We start from the raw sequence: 26,814 nt of genomic DNA, 5'->3' as shown, positions 1-26,814 counted from the left end.
GTTTGCGTTCAGCACTGTTTCTCTGTCTCCCTTTGTCCCTGTTATTTTAATATATGCAGCTTTTTTCAAAAATGTCTCTAGCTGGCCTTTGCTGAGGTAGTGTACACCTGTGTCACCAGGGAAACTTCTAGATAATCAGATCTTTATTTTCTCAAAGCTTTTGAGGAGAAGGAACTGTAGAAACACGAGTGCAAAATTTCCTTGGTACTGAAAGATTTTCTGGGACATTGCAAAGTAGAGGGAAAGTTGAGGGTAAAATACTGATCAATGACGAGTGAAGGTGGAGAAACTGCAGGAGTCATACAAAAAAGTGAAGAAGGAAAATAGAAAATCTTTATCCCTCATTTGTTTTTCACACCTGTGCATGCCCTTGTGCACCTCACATTTCTGCTGCTAGATGGAGTTGGATGATACAGTGGAATTACAGTCCTTGGTGAATGACATTGGACTGCAGTAATGCCTGGAATAAAAGCTTCAGAAGTGCATGCCAATAATGAGTTTACCCAGAAGGGTGCAGACCTTATGGTGAAACCAGGAGCTTCTTGAAATCCAGCTGAACCTGACATGGAAGAGATAAAAGACAAGCATTACTGAGGAAGTAAAATTATCTGAAGCAGGTGTGTGTTAATGCATGCTTCATTATATTTTCAGTTTTTATTTTCAGGTCACAAAATTCCCTCCTTCCTTTTTTTTTTTTTTTTTCCAGAGATAGTGGGATATACATATGTAGAGAACCATGGAAATACAAGGTAGTTTCAAATCTAATAGAAAAATACCAGATTTACACTAACATGTCTCAATGATCATAAGTAGAACAATCACTCAAACACATACAAAATGTTATTAGAGCTGGTTTTGGGCAGGAGAAACAGATACATCTAGCACTGAATCATGACTGAATTCACATAAAGATAGTGTAAAAGAACTAATATTTAGCATTTAAACAAAATATTCGTAGATTTTCAAACACTTCTTTCATTTTACCCAGCAGCAATATTCCCATATAGCTTTTAGAAGTAAAAGTGTAGAGTAAATATAAAACACTCTGGCTTTCTAGGTCAGGACTCAAGAGTTCAAAATTCTATTTACACACTGTGGCTGTATGTTGGAATAGAAAGGACCACCGAGTTACTTGCCGACTTGGAGTTGGCTTGCTGAGTTAGCTGGAAAACCATTTCCTTCTCCAGTTTTGGTGTTTAGGATTGAAATTTGTGTTAGTTTATTTATCTACTCTCTACCATTGGCACAATCTTCATTGAAATGTTCAAGCAGGATTTTTTTTAAGCAGTTGTCTTCTTTAGTTCTTTAACACAGTCACGAGCAGTATATCTTCCAACATCACTTGGAATTTGTAATAATGTTTCTTCCCCCATTTCTATGGTTTTTGGCCCAAGAATGCTGACAGTCCACTTCCTGCATCTTCTATAACTCAAAGCTTTGGAAAGCAATTTGTTCATTATGTTGAGAGCTGGTGTGAAATAAGTGATGTTGCACATATTTTTGAGAATCTCCTCCCAGTACCTTTCTATTAATTTTCTTTTCTTGATTAGAATATCCTAGGCAGCTTACCCACATTTGATCAAAGAGACTAATCCTACTCAAAAGGGGGAAAATGGCAACAACAGAAGACATTTTCTGGACTCAGAGCTCTGGAGAGAATTGAAGCCCCAGCACAAGAGGGTAGAAGGAAAGAAACAAGTATCAAGTATTAAAGTAGGAATGAAAAGAGGTGCATATGTAACCACAACAAGATAGTATGCTTATAATTTCATATTTTGTAAGGCATTAAATATTCAACAATTTACACCAAAGAGACATTGGAATCTTTCCATGTCTTTGGACAGCAGATCCTTCTATTCTTTCTGCTTACCAACCGGCCAGCAGAACATCTTTTACATCAACTGTCAGGGGAGAATGAGAAAGATGAGTACACATTTGTGTTCATCTTTGATATGTGTAGGAATAAGCAACATACTGCACTGGTTTTGTTTGTGGTTCTAGATGTCCTAGGTGTGACTTTTTATTGCTCAATAAAGCTTTTATTTTGAGAATATCACAACTCGCCTAACAAATCTGATGTCAGTCTTATTTTCATGAGATATATTTGAATTGTATATGAATTTTAAATAAAATGTTAACATAATTTATTGTGAAAGTAGCATAAATAAATTATGGTGCCTGGCATATGATATTCTGTCCAAAATATTACCTCTTACGTTTTCTTTAGATAGAACTTTTCAATAGAATCTTGTACTAAGTGCTCAAAGTCTGTATATTTTCTTTCCTTTTATTTCCCTTCAACTCTAATATAATTTAGAAAGCAGGGTGGAGGAATCTGTAGAATGTACCTTTAAACATAGGTAGTAGGAATACTTGGCTGCCTGCTATTATCGTACCCTACTGTGATACATGGAAACCCCATCTGTCATGCTCCCCTGGTTCATGAAGCACTACTAAAGGCATTCATTCAGTAGCTGGGAAATACCAGCTAAAATCCTCAGCATACACTGCCTGAGAATGTAAAGACTGGTGGAAAAACCAGCAGGTTACAGGATGGAAGGCATGACTTGTTAGAATTTTGAATGAATAAAATAGAATATGCTTGAGTTACAGCAGCTTGGCACCATATTCCTACAGGAGTCCTGCTGTCTTATAAAGGCAGTTAAACAGTATAAACAGGAACCATACACCAGTATAGAATGCCATTTGCTAATAAAAATTCTTTCTGTTAAGGTGTGTTTTGCTGTCAATGACAGGCAGCTCTGCATGTGTTTTGACATGATTGCATTATCAAAATAGTAAAACTCTGTGAGCATAGACTTGACCTCAGACTTTCTTCCCTTCCAACCTTCTTGGTAATAATTTTGACACATAACCCCATGTTCCAAAAATTGTCAAATCTAAAAATTTCATTGGGACTTTAGATATAAGTGATAGTTGATGGTGGTCCATGTGTTTGTTGTGTTTTTTGGTTTTGTTGGATTTGTTTTGTTGTCGTTGTTTTTTAACAGTATTGATATAATTAAGAAAATTAATGGATGTTTTTAAACAGAAGAAATATTTTAGTTATATTTTAAACATTTCAGTATCATGTTTAAAAGTCTCTGTAACTCACATTTACTGGTGATTTTCACTGGGAGCCTACACTACTGAAGTACTAAAAGCCATAATATTTTGACTTTGTTATGTGGAGTTGCTGTTATGCCTTGTGATCATGTGGTAATTATTGATAGCTAGGGTGACAAAGTTTATTTATGTGTCAGCCCTGTAATGGAGTCTAGCTCACAAATCTCTGCAGACCATCAAAAGAAAACAAACTCCTTTTAGCAATGGTAAAAGTATGGGGGGTTTGTTGAGTTTTGTTTGTCTTTTGACAAATCAGTTTCATTTTGCAAAGATTTCTGTTGGAGCAAGGGTTTTATCTTTGGGTGTGAACTTCAGCTTTACAAAAGGTAATGGTTTAAAAAATGAAATTAAATGAAAATAATTTTAAGGTATTGTCAGTAGTCAGTTTTGGCTATCTAACTTGCATGCCTGATGATAGAAGTTTATCTGTTCATATACCATCCTGTTAACCACTGGTTGGAATTATGACAGTTCATTGAAATAGGCTTCTAGCATTGATCCTGCTGAAGAATTGTAATCTAATGTTTGCATTTAGGTTTTCAAAGTTCCCTAACTGCATGATGGTTTTATGTATTCCTTCTTTATATGCAGAGCAACAAATTACTATAATTTGTAAATACAGTTGCAAATTTATCAGAAACTGTGTTCTTTAGAGGTGCAAATTTGTAAATAATTTTGAGAGAAGTCATTTAACAGTAAAAGAAATAGCCCACACTCAACAAAATAAGCTGAATATTACAAATTTGTGTTTGTATTAATAATATAGCTTTATTATTCATTCCTGTCTTTGGGAAAGAAGATATGGGTGCTAAGTTAAATGTACTGTTATTTTATAAGTAGGCCTATAGATACTATGGCTTCTGATCTGCAGGGTATGACCAAACATACAGCATTTTATTTTCTGAAGAGCACTTTATCAGCAGTGCAGTTGAAGAGAATGTTTGTTCTGCTTTTTGTCCCTTTTTCTGGCTGGGGATTTCTTGCTTAAACAATACAATTACTACTTTCATACTGAAAAATCACAAGGTCGTTAACTACTGAATACTAATCTTTAACCTTAATTTTAAAGAAGAAGTAATATATAGCATAGTGTGTGGTTGCCCATCTCATCTTGAGTGAGGCATTCAGATATTAGTATGGATTCTGACTGTGCTTTTTTTCTTTTTTTCAGGGAATGGTAAACTATACATGTTTGGCAGTAACAACTGGGGACAATTAGGACTAGGATCAAAGAACACTGTCAGTAAACCAACATGTGTTAAAGGTTTGTTTAATTTTTGCAATTTTTTAATTTTCTTTTTGTCTTTTTGAAAGAAGACCCTTGTGAAAAGGTACTTTGTAAGATTCAGTGCCAAAATAACTGATTCTGCCTTCTTTATTCATCACGTGTAGCATATTACTGCATAAGCTCATAAAGGTAGCTTTAAGGGACCCTTGACTGATTTTCCATCAGTTCCAGATTCTGGGACCTTTTTCATCTGAAAATTACTTCAGATAGATAGAATCTATCTTTTTTTGAGGGCTCTCATTTTATGTAATACCTGTCTTTTCTAGCAAACCACGTATGTATTGTGACTGCGATGACATTAATCAACACTGTTCTCTTCGCTGTTTTCTATATGTTAGAAATCAGAGTTCCAACAGCATCGTATAACCTTGGTATCACTTTTATCTTATTACCCTTATAAATGAAAAAAAAATCTATGAGGAACTTTCTGGAAGTATTGCTGCATTTTTAGCAAGTATAAGAAATGCCCAAGAGGGCATAAAAGTTAATATATTTGTTTGAAGCAGTAAAATAAGTGCCCATATTCTTTCATGTGGTGTAAAATATGTTCTCATTGTCCTGTTATCTTATTCATATTTCCTAGCTGGTTTTATCAAACAAAACTAAGTCAGTACTTTTTCTCTATCCCCTTACTATCTATCTATCTAAATCATATCTATCCTATTAACACATTTCGTTCACTGCCAGATGTTTATCATCATCTTTTCTGCCAGCAGATTGATCTGTCATCTCATTGTGAAAAACAAATTACCCTTCTTCTTCAAACTCTTTTCTTCCTGATTTAGTTTATGCTACTGTCCTTTATCTGCTTCTCTCTCTATTTTACTTCAGATGTAGAATGAAGTTACTCTCAGGTTCACATCTTCTGTCAGCCATGTGAGAGATTGGCTCTTACTTTGTCTTAAACGGATTGGGTGTCAACTTTTGTTTTTACTGTCAAATTGCAATGGAGAATAAAAGGCAAAGCGAAGATGACAGCAATTCAAACTGGAACTGGCATCCATTGAAAAAAAGTCACAAGGGGGGGTAATGTTTCTTCTTGTGGCACTAGGCAGCAGGAAAAAAACCTGAAGCTTCTCTTGCCAGCTTTCAGTCATCACCTTTGGCTTTGAACACATTTCAGTTTCTGCTTGGGGCCAAATGGTTGTGCCTGCATGTTTTGGAGAAAGTATCTTTTGGAACTTTACTAGATATTAGTGAAATTTGTTATGAAAAACTACAAGCAACATTATAAATACAGTTGATTAACCTAAGTGGGAAGGTTAGGGAACACAGGCTTCTCAAGAGCAGATTAGGATCATCTCTGAAGTTGGAGGCAGAGTTTTGGGATAGAAAGCAGAAAATTAAAATGGAAGTGCTATGGTTCCAGCGTGCTGGTAGTGGTAGGTATTGGATGGGTGTCATGGTTTGAGCATGTTTTGAGGGTGTTTTTGTTCAAGGTTTTTTTTCCAGCCAGGTGGAGGAGGGGAGGCTGGGAGGAAGGAGAGACAGGACACCTGACCCAGGCTAGCCAATGAGGTATTCCATACCATAGCACGTGATGCCCAGGATGCATACTGGGAGAGGGAAAGCTGGAGGGATAGAGCTCTAGAGGAAAATGGAGGAGGGAGCACGCGGTGCTCGGCTGGGCAGGGTGGAGTGAGTTATGGGTCGGTGGCTGGTGGGGTGTTGTATTCTTTTCGCTTGTTATTGGCTGTATCATTACTATTGTGTTATGCCTTAGCTATTAAACCGTTCTTATCTCAATCCGTGGGGGCTACATTCCTTGGATTCTCCTTCCTAACTCTCCGGGAGTTTGGGGACTTGGTTTAAACCACGACAATGGGAGAGACAGGAACCTGCATGTGGGCAATTTTTGTTTGGTCTGTGTGATAGACCAGAGACAGTTCATGCTTAAGTAGATAGATTCATTTGATAGAAGAGACTTATAGTCTAATGATCTAATGTTATGGAGCTGATGAAAGTTGTTTAGGAGGGCTGAAAAAGGGATGGGAAAGGGCTGATGGTTGTTGGCTTTGTCATGGACTCATACATTGGAAAAACATATTATGTAAAAGTAATGCTGTTTTAAAAGCCTTGTATAGGGCATATGGACATAGCTGAGAGAAGATAAACTGTTGGCAACAATCAGTAATTGGGGAGAGAATTGAAAAGTTGGTGAGATTTTTCTCTTCTGTTTCTGAGGAGCTGCTGGAGTATACTTGCCGTGGGGGAAAAGGCACCTTTGTAGTCTTTCTTTCTCACCAAAATAGCTTTTAATTCTCATGTACATTGACAGTCTTTCACAGTGACCAGACTCCAAAGGGGTACATGCGGTGGGTGGGTGGTCACTGAGCTGGAATTGAGACAGTACGGTACATCAAAAAATTTTAGGCACTAATCCAGATAGGACTGTCTTTAGCAGTTGAGTTTAGTGATCAATAGGAGGGCAGCGCAGCACATGAATCTAGCAAGAAAAGGTAGCTGGGCATAATAAAGGGATGGTAAGACAAAAGAATGTTATGATTTTAAAGATTTACGATAGTGGGAAAAGTGTAAGAGGAAGTTAAGTATAGTGCTGTTAACGAAAACTGAAGACAGCTTTGATGATGTATTTTGTCCTGTAACTTGACGAGTTCTTTGAGGCATATCCCACAAATGGTAAATTCCGGGGAATGTGGCACTGGGATGAAGTAGCCATTATCAAGTTTAACCTGAGTGTCCACTATAAGTTTTTAAAGTCTGTGTCTGTTTTCTTGTCTTGGGGGAAGCCTGATGTAATAAGTCATATGCTACATTCAGATGGGCAATGAATCTTGTGATCATTCTGTTGGTAAAAATATGAAAAAAATCAGACCTCCTTCTAGAGCATAGAACATTTTGTGTTGAACCAACTATCAGCTTGTTTACAACTTCTCCCTCCCTTTTTGACTTTAATTCATAGCATTAAAACCAGAAAAAACAAAACTTGCTGTTTGTGGAAGAAACCACACTTTAGTTTACACAGGTATGTAAACTATATTATATACATATTAAAGATAGATTTAATAGATTTCTTCCTTTGCTTTCATGCAAAATTATATTAGGAACTCCATGATTGCTGAGGAAGAAAAAGAAATTAAAATGGGACTGTTAAAACTTGGTGTTTTGGTATCCAGTTCTTTGAATGTTTGATTTAGTCTGAGATTATAAAATGATATTGTATAGGAGTTTGCTAGCAATAGACAGATGAAGAAAATGCCTTGCTGGCATTTGAGGCGTGGTCAGCAATTACCAATATTTAATTTAAGCCCTGTAAAAGTATATTAATACTTTTTATGTGTCTCTACTCAAATTTATCTTTGACAAGTAGTTTATTTTTATTAGTGTGAACATATTTAAGTAAACATAGTAGAACTGAATGTTTTCAACTCTTCGTATTTTGTTGCATTTTGATTAGACAAGGTAGTTTGCTGCTATTTCAATGACATGTTGATTTATTAATCTACAAATAAATAAACTAAATTTAAAGTCTGGAATGGAGAGAGATGCATATATATGGCTTTTAGAAAGTTCAGATCCAAGCATGTTTAGGAAAGCCTCTTTGCTAGCTAGAACAGAAATTGCTAATGTCAACTAGAGGGTGTTTCAGGATAGTAGATCCCAACTTTTCTGTAATATTTTTTTTTAATTACTTACTCTAGTTTCTCTGTCGTTTTACCACTGATGAGAATGTCTTTATTCTGTGTATTACATGTGCTTTTCTGTATGCAGAAAAAGGAAATGTGTATGCTGCTGGAGGTAACAGTGAAGGTCAGTTGGGATTAGGTGACACAGAGGAAAGGACCACGTTTCATTTAATTAGATTTTTTACCAACCAGCACAAGATCAAACAGCTAGCAGCTGGATCGTACACCTCAGCAGCAGTAACTGGTAAGAGCAACCACTAATAACATCTATTTATGTGTGTCCGGCCTGGTGTTCCAGGATAACATTCATTCCAGCATTCTTTCTGCATATGTGGTTGTATTTTCTATGCTTCCCTGACTTCTTTCCCTATTAACAATAGTCATTTTTTGATAGCAAATTGCTTATTTCAACACAGTCAGGTAAGGGATGACAGTCTCATTAACTTCCTACAGTTTTCATGGAAGTACATCTTTTCCAAGAGCAATGTCCTGCAATGGAGGCTCAACCCATGCTACTTGAGTGCTCAAAATGACAAAAAACTTTAGTTAATTTCCAGGGAAGCCAGCTACAATCATGAATCTTATGAAAGCTAAGCATCTCTAATTCCACTTCTTAAAGCAACTATTTTGATCTACTGGTACAGGCTACACAGCTGTGTCTTTACTAATTCCAAGAGGCTTAACCTATGGCCTATTTCACTGGTGGCAAAATTATACAATTGTCACAGTTGAAGTCCACACAGAATACTTTTAACCATTGGATGAGTGGTCCTTTGTTACCCTACAATGTAATTTCTCAAGTTTTAGTATAAAGCAGCTCTTCTGCACATACTTAGGATGAGTTACTGAGGCTGTTATTTCAGAATGTGACAGCATAAGAATGTATGAGAGACACACTAGCCTGCTTGTTTTTGTTCTGTTTTTCTGTGACAATTGCTAACATTCTCCGGAGATTTGTAAGTCAACCTGAATGATTTTTGTTCCCAACAGCATCTCAGTAGCACTGTAGATAGTACACTTTTTTAATTCACAATTTCCCACCAATAATAACTGCTGCCATAAGTCTTTATGTCAAAAGATGATCTTAATAAACCTGGAACAATGAGAAAGTGGTGACTTGCTACTAGAAATAAGATAATCTCTTAAATTCACCACAGTATTTTCATACTGACCTCTGGCAACCTAATTGTTTCATACACTCAATCTTCGTCTTTTTGAAAGGATATTTCTGCGAAGTACTTTTCCTGCTGCTGTTTGTGATCTAACATCCATGATGACTACGTGTTCTGTGTCAGTTTTGAAAAGCTTAAGGGATACCCTCTTACTTCAGACTGTTTTGTTGCATTGTGCTAAATACCATCTATGTCCCTTAGGACATAACATTTAGTATGATCATGCTAATACTGCATTTATGAAATGCTCTTATATGGGTATATTAACTTTTAATTCATTTTGGTTTAAAATCTGTTAACTGTCTGTCCCTTCACTTTAGAGGATGGGCAGCTTTTTGTGTGGGGTGACAATTCAGAAGGTCAGATTGGCTTGGCTGATGAAACCTGTGTCAGCATCCCATGTCAAGTGGATGTTGGAAAACCTGTTTCCTCTGTATCCTGTGGATATTATCACTCTGCCTTGATAACAGGTAAGAGAATGGGAATAGTGGTTAGTGGAGAGAAGTCGGTGGTTCTTAAATTGTTGTCTTTGTAAAGGCATTCTATACTTTTGAAACTATATGTGCCATAGTTGTTTAACACTGCAATATGGCAGAAAGTCATCCATATAGTTTTGTATCACACTGGGAGATTTTACCAGACAGGTTCTCTAAAATGTGGTCCTCATTGATTTATTTAGGAACTTGTATGTAATATACTATATCTTTATTTATTATTTTTTATTCTATATTTGTTTATTATTATAGGGGTTGAAATTAGGTGATATTAAGGTTCTTTCAAACCTGATTTTACGATTCTATAATTATTTTTTAATTAACAGTACTGTGAGAAAGAAAATGCAGTTAATTTTCTGCATTCACACATCCTTGTGTGAAAGTATATGAAAAAGAATAGCTATCTTACCACAATTTATTTTTGTGAAGGTTATGACAAATATGGATTAATGCTGTGGTTTCAATAGTCCGTCTTTTTTTGAGATTATTCTTTCTTCTGACATGATCAACTAATCATTTTCATTTTCTCTAGAAATGTAAATATTGAATACACTTACACTTTGAGGAAAAATTGATCTTCCTTGCTAGCAGTGCAAGATTATTGTCAAAGTTTGATGTTATGTCTTAAATTTTAAGTTTTTAAGTCAGTTAAACTGGCAGTGTACAATCTGAGGAGAGGCATATGTGACAGTAAACTGGTGTGTCCAAACCGACACATCTTTTAGTTGCTTTCCACCTCTCCCCATCTCTCTTGGTTTCCGAAGTGATGGTGCCACTAAATTTTTAATAATGCATTTATGGATGAATTTCTTAGCCACTATTGGTGGTATTACATACAAGCAGACATGAATTCTATAGGTTTATATTATTAAGCTTTACAGTTTAGTCCCCTGAGAGTTATTAAAGATTTTAAAGGATCAGTAGTTTTGATTGTAAAGCTTTTAATGGTTACCCAGGAACTGTTCTATCAGGTACTTTTCTCAGGTTACTTGAGAAATGTTATTTTTCCACATGATATCTATATAGCTCTTCGAGAACATGCTGTTAACAGAATGAGAACTTCCTATGGTGGACAAATATTGTTACGCTACTAGTGTGCAACTTTTATTGCAGATGTTTTATTACAGTAAATGAATGAGGTGCCTTTGTTTGATCAGGAGCTTTTATGAAATCTACAACTTCCTGAACTTGAATTAAATGTGGGGCAAAAGTGGGGGGATATCCTTATTTCTATGATATAGTAAGAAGGTGTGCATTTCTGCTATAAATCCAAAAGCCAAAGCTCTGACGAGACTGCAGTAGGATGTGACAAAGGCTGTCATTAGAAGAAAAATTGAGGACAAGTGTCTAAGACAAAGGAGAGAACGGTGTGTGCCAAGTGCTTTAAGGAAGTAGAAACTTTTAATGGAAAAGGATGAGAAAAAAGGATTAGAGTAGCAGCTGGGAAAGAAAAGTGGAGCCTCTTAAGATACTAATGGGAAGATGAAGTGGTTATCTTCTGTAAAAATGGTGACTTGTTGAACTGTTACTGTTTAAACAGGCCTAGGTGTGGGATGGAAAACCTTAATTTTCAACTTTAGTGTCTGCAAATCCTGCACAAAATTGGCTTCAGTCCATCTTGCTGACACTACTGACACACAGATGGCCTCTTTTGGGGTGAAAGGATATTTTTTTATTTATTATTTCCCTTTGGGCCCTTGCTGACAGTTTTATTTGACTGATACCATAGAAACTACCATAGAAACATACTGTATAGAACTGCCGTAGAAATTTAGTGCTGGACATCCAGGTACCCTTACTGAATTGATCTTCTGTTGCACTAGTGTCAGTGTATATCCAGACAGTGTTTAAAAACAAATCTTGTGTATTTAATATACATGTACTGTAGTTAAACATTATTTTAGCTGTGAAATTAATCATGAAATTATGAATTTTTGAAGTTCTGCAGTATGTTTAAGAACAAATGTAGTTACCTTAATGTTCTTACAACCTAGTTAAGAAGGAAGTCAAGGCACTATGGTGTTAGAAGATCTTGATATAAAAAAGGTGATTCTCTTAGAATTATTAGGATTCCTTTTCCACTTATGGAAAACACTTGCCTGTAGGACTTGCTAGACTAGTTCAGAATAATGTTTCACATCCTTAGTATTCTGTCTCTGCTTGTTGGGGTGGTAGAACATAGGAAGCTAGATAACTATGAAGTATCGGAACATTCGTATTACATGGATAGGGTTTTTTCTTCCGAATTGCCGTAAGTTACTGAATTATTCCCTGAAGTATGTTTAAAAGTTTGCCTGGCACTAGTAGTTTTCCATGTATTTTTATGGTATGGTTTTGTTTTGCTAGATGTAGCAAGATGTAAGATATAGCAAATACTAGATATAGCAAAACACTAGAATTTAGAATGATTAGCATTATTTTTAGTAGAAATTTTGGAGGAAGTATCTGGAAAATAAAGTGATTCTGTATTTCTGTATAGTTTGGTTTGGAAGGGACCTTAGAGACCACCTAGTTCTGACCCCCCTGCCACAGGGAGTAACACCTTCCACCTAGACCAGGTTGCTCCAAGCCCCGGCCAGCCCAGCCTTGAGCACTGTCAGTGATGGGACAGCCACAGCTTCTCTGGGTAATCTATGCCCGTGCCTCACCACCCTCATAGTAGAGAATTTCTTCCTAATAGCTAACCTAAATCTACCCTTTTTCAGTTTAAAGCCATTCCCCTTTGTCCTTGTAAAAAGTCCCTCTTCAGCTTTCTTGGAGGCCCCCTTTAGGTACTGGAAGGCTGCCCTAAGGTCTCACTGGGGTTTTCTCTTCTCTGGGATAAACAAGCTCAACTCTCACTATCTTTGAGAATAAAACGCAGTGGCAGGATATAGGGCTTGATACATGTCAGGCTGGACTGATTATTGTGGCACCATATGGTTCCCTTTCTTAGTATATTTATGTTTGACATAAGCTGTATACTGGCTAAGCAAACTGTTATGATCACAGACATTTCTGGGCTAAAACTGAAAGGTAGCTAATGAGGGTACTAAAATACATTGTGTGGTCACAGAGTGCCCTCTCTAGGTCAGCATGTTCTTTAATAGGAAACTGTTGAGAAAAAAAGTGTTAAAAGTATGGATTACAGCTTTTATTTTTCTTAAACGATTTTTTAATAGGTATGTTTAACTACTATAGGTGTTTAACTACTATAAAGCCAAGTGCAGTGTCTCTTATCTGGTAGTTCCAAAAGGATGACTTGTCACTTTTCTTACTTTTGCTTTTTAGAATGCCTTCTTTGCAGACAGTAATACAACTATCAAACGTTATCAGTCACCTGTACTGTACCATGTACATATGAACCCCACTGATGCCAAAAGCAGTGGTAGAAGATCAGAATATATCCTGAATTATTTTTAATAGAAACCACTTCTGAAATTAGACTAGGCACAAGCAAAGGCAATGGCTTGTCATTTCCATATGCAGAATAGGAAGCTGGTAAGCTTACTTACTTTGTGTTCGAAAGGGGATTGCTCCTTTTCTTCTTGCTTAGCATTCTTCCACTGAATTCTTTTCTTCCACTTAGCATTTCAGTTCCACTGAAAAGTATTTTTTAATTTACTGTTTTCAGCCCTCTTTAGGATTTTTTCCTAGCATCAGCTTGCTTTCCTTCCTTTTTGCAGGCAGCGGATGTTAGGTCTCTATGTCAGAGGTGTGTCTTGGTCCTGGGTTTAGCTGTAACAGTTCTTTTTTTCCTTCGTAGTAGCTAGTGCAGTGCAACAGAGAAAGAAAGAGCTGAAAGAATGTAGCAAGGATTTTGAGTCCCTGTACAGAGCTATACTTGGCTAGTCTTTGGCCACACTCACTCCAGAGGGGGCAGTTTTTCAGAAATCATTAATCTTGGCAACCTATATAGCTCATTTGTCCACTGGAGGAGATGGAGAGCAGGAGAAGCCAATGTACCTAACTGCTACCCTGATGTCTACAGCAGAATTAGATTTGTGGAGCCAGAAAGGAGTTGAATATATTAGACCTATTCTGGTGCTTCCTCTGCCTGAACTGTTAATGTAAGCAAGGACAAAGTCAAGATAGATTCTCGCTAGGAAGATGACTTTTCATAGAGAGCTTTGAATTCCCTTTTTTAATGTATTTTGTCATTATTTTTAAGGACCATTTTTAAAGAACATCCATTCACAAACACTTCCATGCTCAGAATTTCAGTGTTTGAGATGGTGTCAACCAATTTGGTCTTGAACCAACATTTTTTTCTTTTTTTTTTTTTAAATCTCTTCATTTATTCAAGGGATCATAAAATGCTGCCCTTCTCTGCCACTAGTCAGGTCTTATGTCTTGTCTCATCTGCAGTATGTACATTTGCCTTTGAGGGACAAGATAGTTTCCCATTTTCTTGCCCATTTTGTTGATGTGTTTTTGTGTCCTAAAGTTTAGTGATACAGAAAATGTGCCACACTAGGAAACTTCAGCACATGAGACCCGTATGACCCACATGAGATGAGAAAATGAAATAACCAGGTTCCATGGTTAACAGAACATCCTTAAAATGCAGATGTACTACACACAGTACATCAGGTCTTTAAAATACAGATGTGCTGCACACATCCTATACTCAAAACTTACCTGGGTTTGATTGGATTCTTTTTATGCTTGATAGCCATTTTTTGTAGGTTTTAGACTACTGTTTGCTTTAAAGAGAATAATGTATTAAAACATTGCTTTAATAAATACATTTATCTTTGTTAGCTGGATTATTAAGTTGAAAAAATGTGATTAACTTGATTAGTTTGGGAAGTCAGTGGAAGCTTGTCCATTTGAATTTCTAATCCTATTAGTTAGACTGTGATTGGATGAATATTTGCAGTGCAGTATTATTTAAAAACAGGTGCTGGCCACTCCAAAGAGAACTGCACAAGTAGTTAATTCCCAAGTGCTTTGGGGGGGTTATCAGCTTGTTTCTAGAAATATGTGGCAGATCCAAGGTATTAAACCAATATTTGCCTTCCAAAAAAAAACAGGGTTTTTTGTGTTTTTTTTTTCTTTTCTTTCTCTTCACTTAGAATCCCAAATGAAATCTCCTTTTGTCAATAGAGTATTTTGGCGACAGAAAAACTCACACAGACTTGATTTTTTTGTTGTTATTTTTCATTGGGTTACCATTTTAGACTAGAAAATTGCTGCTACTGCAAATAACTGCGTTGTATCAGCCTATTCAGAGTATTTCTGTATGTAGGTATAAGAATAAAGTTCAGAACTGAAACAGAAAATCAAACTGAACAGAGAAACCTCAGCACAGTCCATAGTTTACAATTGAAATGAAATTTTCTGCAGCTGAGGTGATTTGCCATTTCTTAAAAAATATAGACAGGTTGAAATGACTGCAAGCACCTCTTAGAAGAATACATAAATGGTATTTCTGCACAGATGCATGCAGGTAAATGAAGTGTTCTTATTGGGATAGTTTTTGTGTGCAGGAAAGAGAATGTCAAAGTGATAGAAAAGAGTAAAGAGCTGGCAGGATGAGGTTACATCTCTGATGATGATAGTTGGGAGATACAGCTGCTATCCTGTTTCATTGTGTTGCTGAAGAGAAGGTAGTTCTGTGAATAGATTGTGAATGGCTACTTTTAATAGCCTGAGCCCTATGAAACCCTGCAGGAAGCTTGACATTCAGTAAGACTGTATTACTGTCATTCCCTGATAGCCCCTCTGTGCAGTTAGGGTACTCAGTAGAAAAAATAAGTTCATTTGCTAACCTGAGTGGCCAGGAGCATGGTACTTGAAGACTCTGCCATTGTGAGAGGCAGAAGTGAACTTGGAAAATACAGAAACCATGTAAAATTGTCTGGGACAGTGGATAAATGTCTTATGTCTTATAAGCTTGTCAAATAAATATCATGCCATTGAAGTTAGGTTCTCAATCTTTGATTCTCTCAGATACTTGTGCATCATGTCATAGTAATGCCTCTAAATGCTGTAAAAGTAAATATGTGAAAACTCAATATATCCCTCTGAAAGTAAACATACATCTGCATGTTTCCAAAAATAATAATGGAGTGTATGCCTGGGGTTTGTTACTGATTATGTAATAGTAGCTATCTTTCAGGATTTGCTTTAGCAGGCAGCTCTTACACTAGTTTAAACCTTTCTTTATCATGGACTAGCTCCATGTGAGAGTTTTGTTTGTCCTTGTGCTTTCTTATATCCAACTGGAATTAAACCACAATTTTTTTCTTACATAGTAATGTATGATGATTATTTTGGTAATTAATTGCAACTTCAAATTGTGGGCCACAATTTGCTATGAGGACACTACCCCACAGATAATCTTTTTCAGGAGTGGAAAACACTTGGCTATTAACTTGAAGCTTTCCTGGGAATAAGAAAATGTTTTCTATGTAACCCTCATTCTGACCTATTAGAATAGTTGGGGAACCCTTAGGACAGAAAATCATAAATTTAGATAAATGTAAAACATATAGATAAATATAGATAAATTGTAAATATAGCAATGATACGACATGCTGAAACTCCGAGATCAAGAGCAACAACTATAAGAGACAATAAATCAGCATTGTGACGAGTGACTGTTAATCCAAAGCAATAAATGCTTATCACATATACAATTAGACACACTCCAGTCAGATCTGTTGTTATGTTAACCCTTCATGCCCCACATTGGGTGCCAAAAAGAACTGTCATGGTTTAAGCCCAGCCAGCAGCCCAGAACCACACAGCTGCTTGCTCACTCCCCCCAGCCCCTGCTTCCTCCCCCCACTCCCGGAGGGATGGAGAGGAGACTTGAAAGAATGTAACTCCCATGGGTTGAGATAAGAACAGTCCAGTAACCAAGGTATAACACAAGCCATTACTGCTGCCATCAATAATAACAATGAAACAGGGAATAACAAGGGAAAAGAATACAACCACTCGCCACCCGCCGACCTATACCCATCCCCACCCAAGCATTGATCTATCCCTTCCAGATAACTGCTCCCAGTTTATATAGTGGGCATGGCGTGCTGTGGTATGGAATACCTCTTTGGCTAGTTTGGGTCAGGTGCTCTGTCTCTCCTTCCTCCCAGTGTCCCCTCCTCCCTGGCAGAGCATGAGATTCAGAAAGTCCTTGGCCAGAGTAAACATTACTGAGCAGCAACTAAGAACATTGGTGTTATCAGCGTTGTTCTCAGGCTGAGAGTCAAAACCACAGCACTTCACCAGCTACTAAGAAGGAGAAAAATTACTGCTACTACTGAACCCAGGGCAAAAGTATATTTTACATGTTCCATTTTTAACTATGGTAGAAGGATATATAGAATGCTGTCCTGAATAGTAATTCAGACTTACATAGCAGACTAGATTGCTTGCAGGCTAGATATTGTGGTTCTCATCTTGGATGGAGCTAAAATTTAGCCCATTGTCCCATCAATGCAGACTACTTTGCATAGCTGTTTGGAAATTATACAAGTAATGTTCAATTATCCCTTAATGTTCATACACTTTTCTATTGTACTGATGTGTATCTGCAGCAGTCTTTTGCATCCTTGCTTCTGAGTTCATGCTGGAAACCCTGCTCTGTTTTATATTTTCACAGGAGATGGTGAGCTGTATACTTTTGGAGAACCTGAGAATGGGAAACTGGGATTAATGCCTGAACAGCTGAAGAACAATAGAGTCCCACAGCCTGTGATGGGAATTGTGGAAAAGGTTAATAAGGTTGCTTGTGGTGGAGAGCATACTGTGGTGCTGACAGGTATGCAATTTAACTGTCTTTTTTTACAGCACTATAATTTAATCAGGAAACTCAATTCACTTAAAAAAATTTAAATCCCACTGAAATGTAAGGTGTGATCTTAAATGTCAAGTGATCCTAACTGTAAGACCACTGTCCATCAGTGTCCTGGGTTCAGCAGTAGCAGTCATTTTTTCTCCTTCTTGGTGGCTGCTGCAGCACAGTGTTTTGCTTTTCAGGCTGGAAACGGTGCTGATAGCACCTATGTTGTGAGTTACTGCTCAAATGTTTGGTTTGTCCAAGGACTTTCTGAGCCTCATGCTCTGCCAGGGAGGAGGGGAGGCTGGGAGGAAGGAGAGACAGGACATCTGACCCAGGCTAGCCAAAGAGGTATTCCATACCATAGCACGTCATACCCAGGATGTAACCGGGAGAGACCCAGAAGGGCTAGTGCTCTGGGGGGAGATGGAGGAGGTATCGGTCGGTGCTCTGTCGGGCAGGGTGGGGTGAGTTATGGGTTAGCAGCTGGTGAGGAGTTGTATTCTCTTCACTTGTTATTTCCTTTATCATTATCATATGGCTTTAGTAACATGGTATATACAGATGCAGCTTTCATTTTTTCAGGGTCTTTCAATTTTTTCAGGATGTGTCATTTTTATTTTAAAAATTAGAAGTGAGTGTCTGACTACTGTATTATCTATTTAATTTAACACTGGAATAGGCTAGGAGAAAATGTCATATGGAGAAACTGTTGCATGTCTTGGCTCATTTCTTGTCATCAGTTCTACTTAGGGTTTATCGAATTAGAAGAAAGCATAATGCAGTTATCATACTGAGTATGAGGCAAGTTTCTTCTTGACTCTCAAACGTTATTAGTCTATTCCAAAGCACTTCATTTGACTTCTTTTTTATGGCTGTCTGATCTGTTCTATTGGCAATTTTGTATGGTCAGAACCATTGACCATTTGGGTTATTAAATCAAGCTACTGTTTGGAATCTCTCCAGCAAGTATCAGAGTAAATGGTAGAAAGTATGTATTAAAATAATTCTATTTTTTTTCTGGGACTCTAAAATGGGAAACTCAATCGTTTTTCAGAGAGAACAAAAAATTTAACTGTTGATAGTAATGATTTGGAAAAACCCTTTCTAAAGATACAAGGTTTTAAAAATGTTAAATATGGTATTGGAAACCATCTTCTTTACAAGTCTCATTTGTCCTTCTGCCTTTAGTATTTGCAGGTTTTCTTAGAGAATAAGCAGAATTACAGTTAAAAATCCTATTGTGCAAAAGCTTTCTCTCACTGTAGCTGCACAAACATTCATTTAAGGACAGTCTATCAGCCAGTTCAAGAAGATCATATCTTCATCCCGGGTGACTTCTCTCAGAGACTGGAAAGAAAATGCATCCACCTCCCGCAGTGCTTGCATGTGCTTTCTACTAAAAATGGAAGCTGTTGGTATTGTCACTTTCAAAAGAAATATGACAGAGCAACAATCTCAATTTGCAAATTTTTTCAATAAAACTTTTTAGAAGGTAGAATAACTTGTGAATCTAGAAATTTGAGAATAAGCAGCAGATGATTGGGAGTGGGCTTAATATCTTCCAGGTTTTTTCAGATAATGGCAGATCCTCTGGGAATAAGCCTGTCTATAAAAGGATATATTACGTCCTTTTATCCTTTGAAAGGAGGGAAAGCAGAGATATCTCTTCAAACAAAAAAGTGAAGCAGTCCTTCAAGAACAGATCATTTGACATACCAATACAGCACATTTGTGTGTTAGTATGTAAAATGTTGGATTTTTCATCTTCTCAGTGTCTTTTAAAAAGTCAAGATACCCTTTTGAAAGAGGATGAAAAGGATGAAAAAGCTCTACCTTTTCATGACAGAACTGACTGTTCAAACTGCATAGGATTATCCAGATTTTTCATACCGTTCTTAAGTCTGTGTACTATTTATACAGAAATCCCCAAATCCAATTGCTAGCTCTGGTAAAACAGAGTATTGTGTTGACAGCTGATTTTTACAGTAACATTTTTCAGCTGTTTAAAAATAAAACTATTGTAAGAGTGAATAGCCCATTGGCAGAATAAAAAAAGATTCACGGACCTTAAAAAACTGTTAAGTACTTCAGAAGATACTTGCAAAGGTGGAAAACATACAGTTAGAGGGAAATATCCCTGTTCTTCCAAAAAAGAAAATGTAGGAAGTAAAGGAGAAGCAGTCCTAGCACTCAAGTGCTGGAGGTCACTTGGAACTATGAAGCCATTGTCTTCTGTACAAGCTCTGAACCATTTCTCTGTCCCTCAAGGGTCCTTCTCATGCTGTGGAGACAGCAGTTCCTGCCTGGAGGCTAAGACAGGACTTTGCTGTTTCTTCTGGATGCTGTTAATACAGCTGAGCTTTCATTGTGATGCATTGGAGGCAATGCTGCTTCCCTTGTGCTGATGTGTCCAGAAGTCTTTTCTCTCCCTTTGTACCACTGTGGCACTATCTCCTTGACCATTCCAGTTTCCTATGGCAACTCCCCCAAACCTGGCTTGCTGAACTGGCTTACCATAAAGCCAAGTGGACAGCAGAGGCAGGGCAAGGAGAGACTGAAGAGAGTCATTTTATCACCTAGTTTGTAAGATTGCTTTGCCATAGACTTCTCTTCTTAGTAATTTCCAATCCTAACTATTCTATGATTCTATGATTTATAAAGACAAGTTGGAGGAAGTATGTAATTTCTGCTAAATGAGTTGATTATTGAAGTTTGGTCTCACTTCTTCACAGGAGGTGAATCATTTAAGAAATGTGCAAAGTTTTTGTCTTCTTGTGCCTTGATAACTGAGCAATAAGCAAATTCAGGAGGAGCAAAATTTAGGTGCCGCTCTAACCTGGTTTGGGGTTGGCCCATTCTCATTGTCAGTACAAATAAAGGAAAGAAAATAGTTTCCTGTACTTTTCAAGTTAGCATTTGAGAACAGCTCACTCTAAACACAAATTCAGAAGGCATTGTTTCAAAGTAGGACTACAGATAATATAGGAAAAAAAACCCAACTTCACTCAAAATAATTATGTTAATCAGGTAAAGCCATACAGTTTGAAAATGGCCAGTTTCCATAGAAATCTTAAGACAAACACAATACTCTAAACAGAATTTAAGGGATCAGCCATCCTGAGAAAGTAATTTACTAAAATGGATGTGAGACTTTGGTTTGCTTGAAGAAAGCTGCTGCCTTTCAGGTGTAGTTTTTTGATTCTTATGCAGAAGTCTAAATGTTACATAAAATTTCTTCTTGTTTTACTAAGATTCTGAGGTGTTGCTTTCTTGCACTGAAAGCACTGAGATTTCCAGCAGAGGGAGCTTTACTATTACATTTAGTTAAAAAAAAAAACTCATCTGCAATCAGTTTTGTGAGACCATTGGGGTTTTTTTATGGTGTGAATTCATGGCACATTAATATGGAACAAACTTGAAGGGGGCAGAAAAGCCAAACTCTTTCCTAGAAGGAATATTTCCATATCTACTGTTACAATATTTCATCATGGTTCCTTTGAAATCAGAGTTTAGTAATTATATAATGGGATATGGAATCTGGTCTGTTCTCTGCTTTCCCTTTCCCTGACAGTGCTGAAGGATTAGTTTGAGGGAACGGTAACATAATTTGTTTTTCATTTTTCTCCACTCTGTGGCTGCTCTGAGAATTTGGTCACACGGTATAAATTACCACTGTGGCACTGAAAATTACTTTGCTATTCCAGTGGCCTTTTTTCCTTGACATATAGAAGCTCTTAAAAAGCAGATTCTCTGCCAGTTATTCCACACATCTCACTGTGGATGGCTGTTCCTCTCTTGCTTTTGTACATGGTGAGATTTTTGACCTAGTGGCATCTGTGCAGCAGGAGCAGGCATGCTCTGCACTACATTCATAACAATGATGTAATGATACATTGCTCCCAGGTCTCAGTTCTTTTTGCTTGAAGCAGAATATTGTTTGTTCTTCCCAATTTTTTCCCAGGTTTTAATAATCATTTTTCAAGTACCTTAAGTAGTACTTCTCTAGCTTTTCATGTTGCCTACATGGAGAAAAAAAAGGGGTCAGGAAATACAGTTCTAGGAAAAACTTCTTTTCCCGAGAAATCTTAGTGTCTGAATTTCTCTTTTCAAGCATGACCTCATCAAGATTTCCAAGCTTTACAGTCTTCCCTGTTGTGATGCAGTGCCAGGGATGGACACAGCAAGAATCTTTATTGCTTTGGAGAAGTTCTTTTTTTTTCCTGGCACAAACAGTCCATTAAGCAGACAAAATATGGAAAGATGATTATTCTATTACAAGATAACACAATTATAGTGTTCTCTGTTTTTAATGCAGGGCTGATTTGGTAGCTGATCAGAACACTGAAAATTATTGTTATTGTTCCAAAACATATGCACAAATAAATATCAGTTTAAAGAGGTCTAGCCTGTTAAATTTAGGGTCAGACAGTGTAAATGTGTGTAACCAGAAATTAGGATGAGATTACTGTTCTGGAAAGTGCGCATATGTATAAACACTGTGGTCTTGAATTAATTGCATTAGATAGACTCCCGTAAAATTTTTTATTAGCTAGTAGTTTGTGTACATGTGATAAGTGGATTATTTTGCAGGTATGTTAGAAAATATATTGCATATTGAGCGATTCAAGATTGTTTTGTGTATATATTTTAATACTTAATTTCCTGGGTTTTCTTTTGTTGTATTTTATTATTAATTGATGAATATGTTTGATTAGTTGGTACATTTTTTCTAATTAATAAAACATTGCTTTTTTGATGGTGATGTAATTTGACTTCCATTTGGGTAATAGAAAGCAGGTTATAATATACATATCAGCATATTTATTGTTAATTTTTGCTGTATATTTTCAGAGACAAATGTATATACTTTTGGACTTGGACAACATGGGCAGCTGGGACATGGTACTTTTATTTTTGAAACTTCAGTACCGAAGTCTGTGAAACACTTGAGGAGGTATAAAATATGTAACATTACATGTGGGGAAAATCATACTGCTGTAATAGCAGGTATGTAACTAAAAAAATCTGAAATACACTTCCAGTGATTCTCTCTTATACTGTAAAAGTTTTATTTATAAAATGAGCAGTAGAAAAAGACATATACAAACTTACTAGTTCAAAAAGCCAAGTGAACAGGTGAGAAAACCACATCCATAGCCATACCATGCATACAATACCTCCTGGGGAATTATAACTTCATTATCATGCCTTGCCTTTTTTTTTCTATATAATATCTATACACTTTCAGTCTTATTATTTTGTTGTTAGATTTTTTTACAGATTATCTAGACTAACTCTCATCTCAGGCAGTACTTTTCCTGAAAATAAGTATATTTTGTGATCATATTCATCTGTTGAAAATCTAAAAATAATTGTTCAGTGTTTCCTTTAGGAAGAAAAACATTCCTTATTTGCATGGCCTGTTATTTTGTTAGTGATGCTTTCATCCTAATTTTATTTTAAATCTTTGTTATTGATAAGACCCCCTTTTTTTTTTTCTCACATACAGAGAATGGCCTCATGTTTACTTTTGGAGATGGGCGACACGGCAAGTTAGGCCTTGGAGAAGAGAATTTTACAAATCAGTTTGATCCCACTCTGTGTTATAATTTCTTGAGGTTCACGGTCCTTTTGGTAAAACTCCTGTTCATGCTTCTCAGACATCAAAACATTTAGCTTTTTGTGAAACGTTATTAATGATAGTTGAAATCTCATTATAGAAATATTTATAGCCCTAACATTTGATTAGTAGACAACACAAATTTGAATAAAAAGGAAATTATATTTTCTCACCACACTCTTCATTTAGTTTAGAATATATTTGGCTTGGACTACACATCTAGACTGCTTTTCAGGGGTTTATTCAGTAGTGTTCTGGTCTACAGAGCTGTGCCAGCCTATAAAATTAAATATTTATTGCTCTGGGATTGTTGGCAGTAGGGAAAAACTCGTATCTGTTCTGAAAACACCAGGGTGTCAACTTTTCAATTTTAATGATGATTTGTACAGTGGGATATTTTTAGACCTTAGGAAAATTGGAGGAGTTGCTTTTTTGAATCCAAATGGGATGAGAAAGCAGAAATACTCTTTTCTCTTAAAGGCATTATTTTAATCTGTTTCTTGAAGTATTTTAAGAAATAAATGTCACAGAATTGACAGCATCAGAAATCCAAACATGACTCACGATTGAGCAAAATTTGGGGCAAAATTCCGTTGATTGCTTTTGTTTGTTTACTGGAGTTTAAGGACATTTTCTCAGAAGTGGTGAGGGATTTTTAACTTTTTAAAAGTGAAACCTCTGATCTTTATGTAATAATACTTTGCCTGTTGGAGGGTGTAGGACTTGCTTTACTTTTTGTGGATTTTAGGATAAAATACCTAGGTTTGTATTACTGAATCTATCATTGTTGCCCACATTTAAGTTGCATAAAAATAATTACCACAAATCCCTTGAAAAATAGTTGAAATATCTTAGCTTTCTTCTCTGTCAATTTTTGATAGACCTATCTTGAGTTCTGTTCAATACAAATATATTGTATTTTAGTAAGAAGTGAACATAGATCTCTAGTCATTAATAAACATAATTAAGTACTTTTATCTTGCTAACATCATTTGGAGCTAAATTTGAAGATATTTAATGTCTCTTATTTTCACTATGTTTTTCTAATACTCTAAACCCCTAGTGATGATTGTAAGAAAATATGGTCCCTGTACTGATTCTTGCTAATGAAATAATCAGGTAATTCTTTTGGTGCTGTAGGTTGCATGTGGTGGTTGTCACATGCTAGTGTTTGCTGCTCCAAGACCTAAAGGATTTGAAGAAGTGCTCTTAGAAGATTTACATGAAAGCTATTTGACTGCTACAGTCTCTAAAATAAGTGGAGATTTGCTATTAACAAACACCTTACAACTAACATCAGCACGAATGCGACGTCGAGAGAGGGTAAATTCAGAGCTATTTAGAATTGCCATAGATCTGTTAGGAAACAAAGTCACTTTTAAAGTCATAGTGTATACCCAGCAGATAAATGTATGTCCTTAAATTATGTGTATAATTTTAATGTATAAAAAGAAGAATGAATACCTATTCTGGTCTCAAAATTGAATGCAGGTAGAAGATAGGCATTGGTCAGATTTTGCTTGTTTATTTCTATGAAAAAAACTCAGATGGATTTTGTATTTTTTTAAATTCTATCATGTTAGAAATATTTTTTAAAGGAGAAAGAACCTCTTTTTGTTGTTCCCTTTGAGTCCTTGAATGTAATAAACAAGCTCACAGTTTTATAAGATATCAAAGGAGAAAGTTTCCAATCAGCTTAAAATGATCCTAAGACTTCTTCTTTCTCCTTTCTCTCTACTACATATTCCGTGTGATGTCATTAAACAGCATGAGTTGGATCATTTCACTTACCTGTCTGAAAACTACCACAAAGCCTCATTTATTTTATAAAACTATGTTGATGTTGTGGACTAAATACCTCAACATTATTTGAGTTGCTAGTATTTAAGTAAAAATCAAAGTTCTTTTTCTCCTTCATCTGTATTTTAAGGCTGCTTGAGGTTATCGTGTAGAGACCTAAAGTATCTCCCCACTATATACCTATTATGCTTTTTCCTGGCCTATTGTGCCCCTCCCCACTGACAGAGCATGAGAAACTGAGAAGTCCTTGCCCTGATCAGGGTAAGTGCTAGTTAGCAACAACTAAAACATAGGTGTGTTATCAGCATTGTTCTAGGACTAAAGCCAAACCACAGCACTGCACCAGCTACTAGGGAGAAAATTAACTGTATATCAGCCAAAGCCTGGACAATACTTCTCCACTTTTTAGGACTGTAAATAATTTAAATATCAAAGAAATTTGATTTATGTTTCCCATACAAATTTACAACACTGTATCATCAACTAAAAGAAAATACTAAAAGGTTGCTTACATTTTATTCTCCTCTCTTATTCTCAATGTAAGGTTTCTTTAATCTTCTGCAGGAAAAGTCCCCAGAACAGTTTAGTCGAATGGCACAAACTCTGCCTCCACTAGGAGAAAGCTTCTTAAAATCTTCACTACCTGTGACTAGCAAGACTAGTCCATTCTGGTTTTCTGCAACAGATCTTCCTAAAGCTGAACCTAGGAAGCACAGACGCCATAAAAAAGGTGAAGTGTCCCAGTATCTTGCATCTGTTTTCAGATAATTATGTGGTTTGCCTCTCATCATTCATAAACAAATGCTCAGTTTGAACCTGAAAGAAGGTTTAAATTCAGTCTTGCCTCAGTAGGGTCCAGCAGCATACAGACATGAAAGTTGAGAAAAGCATACAAGACATTGCCTCACACTGTTAATGTTTGGAAAATGTGCTCAAAGATTTATAGGAATGCTGAGTGAAGGAGAAGCAACTTCTAAATTGTACCTGTGGTTTCTTCTGTAGAAATAGAACTTCACAAAACCACTGTAAGATTAGTAACCACTTTCTCCATTTTCACAAAAAAAAAAATAATTACAGAAAAAAATTTATTAGGAACGATCTTAAAAACCCAGAAGGGCCTACAAGAGACCTTGGGTAAGAAAAAGGACTACTAATTCTTATGGCATCTTTCTTTATCACTTGGAAGTGAAGAAGTGCAAAAGTGTTCTTCACTCTCTGTTATCTGAGAATAATGATTTGCAGTACCCTGGCTAATGCAAAAGTCTGCATAACAATGATACTGATACAGCACTGAGCTTAACACAGATTCTCTAGAGCAGTTCTGACTTTATCTGGATTCTTGAGTATGTGTGATTTCCCGGGAAGAGAATGCTAGTGTGTAGAATGCAGTGCTTCTGTGTAAACGTTAGCTCAGACTTATTGGACAGTCAAGTCCAATTTGAAAGTAATTAATTCAGTTAGAATTAAGATTATTATTTATAAAGCTGTCCCCATGACCATTAGCATTTCTGGTTCTAAGAAAGCAATGTGGTGAAATTTAAATTGCCCTTAGAGTCTTCTGAGGCCTATGTGCCATGTGAAATTAGTCATATATCTGATGAACTTGAGGTGAACCTGAAAAGGATGTAGGTACTTTTTTATGATGCAGCATTGGATTTAAATTCACTGTCTCTCCATCCATTACACAGATAATGCTTAATGTAGATAATATGACTGCAGCTAATTTAGTCCAGGTGGTACAGTATTATTAAAGAGATTATCCAAAAGAAACTTTGTCCCATGTAATATTTATGCTTTGAAAGCCTGCAAAAATGGTCAGAGATCTACAGTGCACTGAAGCCACATTGCTGAGCTACCTTTGATGTTAATACTGATGAAAAGTGAAAGTGTTTCTGC

At 36.4% G+C, this 26,814-nt stretch overlaps 1 protein-coding gene across 1 annotated transcript in view; it reads left to right on the top strand.

Annotated features, from left to right (window-relative positions):
* Positions 1-26,814, top strand: part of RPGR (retinitis pigmentosa GTPase regulator) — a gene marked incomplete at its 3' end in the record, with an annotated part of 49,218 nt that overhangs the window by 4,038 nt on the left and 18,366 nt on the right. The window contains exons 3-11 of the mRNA XM_034074650.1: positions 4,298-4,390; positions 7,338-7,400; positions 8,147-8,305; positions 9,554-9,703; positions 17,319-17,477; positions 22,350-22,505; positions 23,008-23,132; positions 24,259-24,441; positions 25,483-25,648. Coding sequence (XP_033930541.1) covers positions 4,298-4,390; positions 7,338-7,400; positions 8,147-8,305; positions 9,554-9,703; positions 17,319-17,477; positions 22,350-22,505; positions 23,008-23,132; positions 24,259-24,441; positions 25,483-25,648 — 1,254 coding nt within the window. The remainder of the gene's footprint in view (positions 1-4,297; positions 4,391-7,337; positions 7,401-8,146; positions 8,306-9,553; positions 9,704-17,318; positions 17,478-22,349; positions 22,506-23,007; positions 23,133-24,258; positions 24,442-25,482; positions 25,649-26,814) is intronic.

Source organism: Melopsittacus undulatus, chromosome 2 (genome assembly GCF_012275295.1).
Source record: "Melopsittacus undulatus isolate bMelUnd1 chromosome 2, bMelUnd1.mat.Z, whole genome shotgun sequence".
Taxonomy (NCBI): domain Eukaryota; kingdom Metazoa; phylum Chordata; class Aves; order Psittaciformes; family Psittaculidae; genus Melopsittacus; species Melopsittacus undulatus.
Note: the sequence above shows the minus strand (reverse complement) of the source record. Positions and strands in the feature narration are given on the sequence as shown.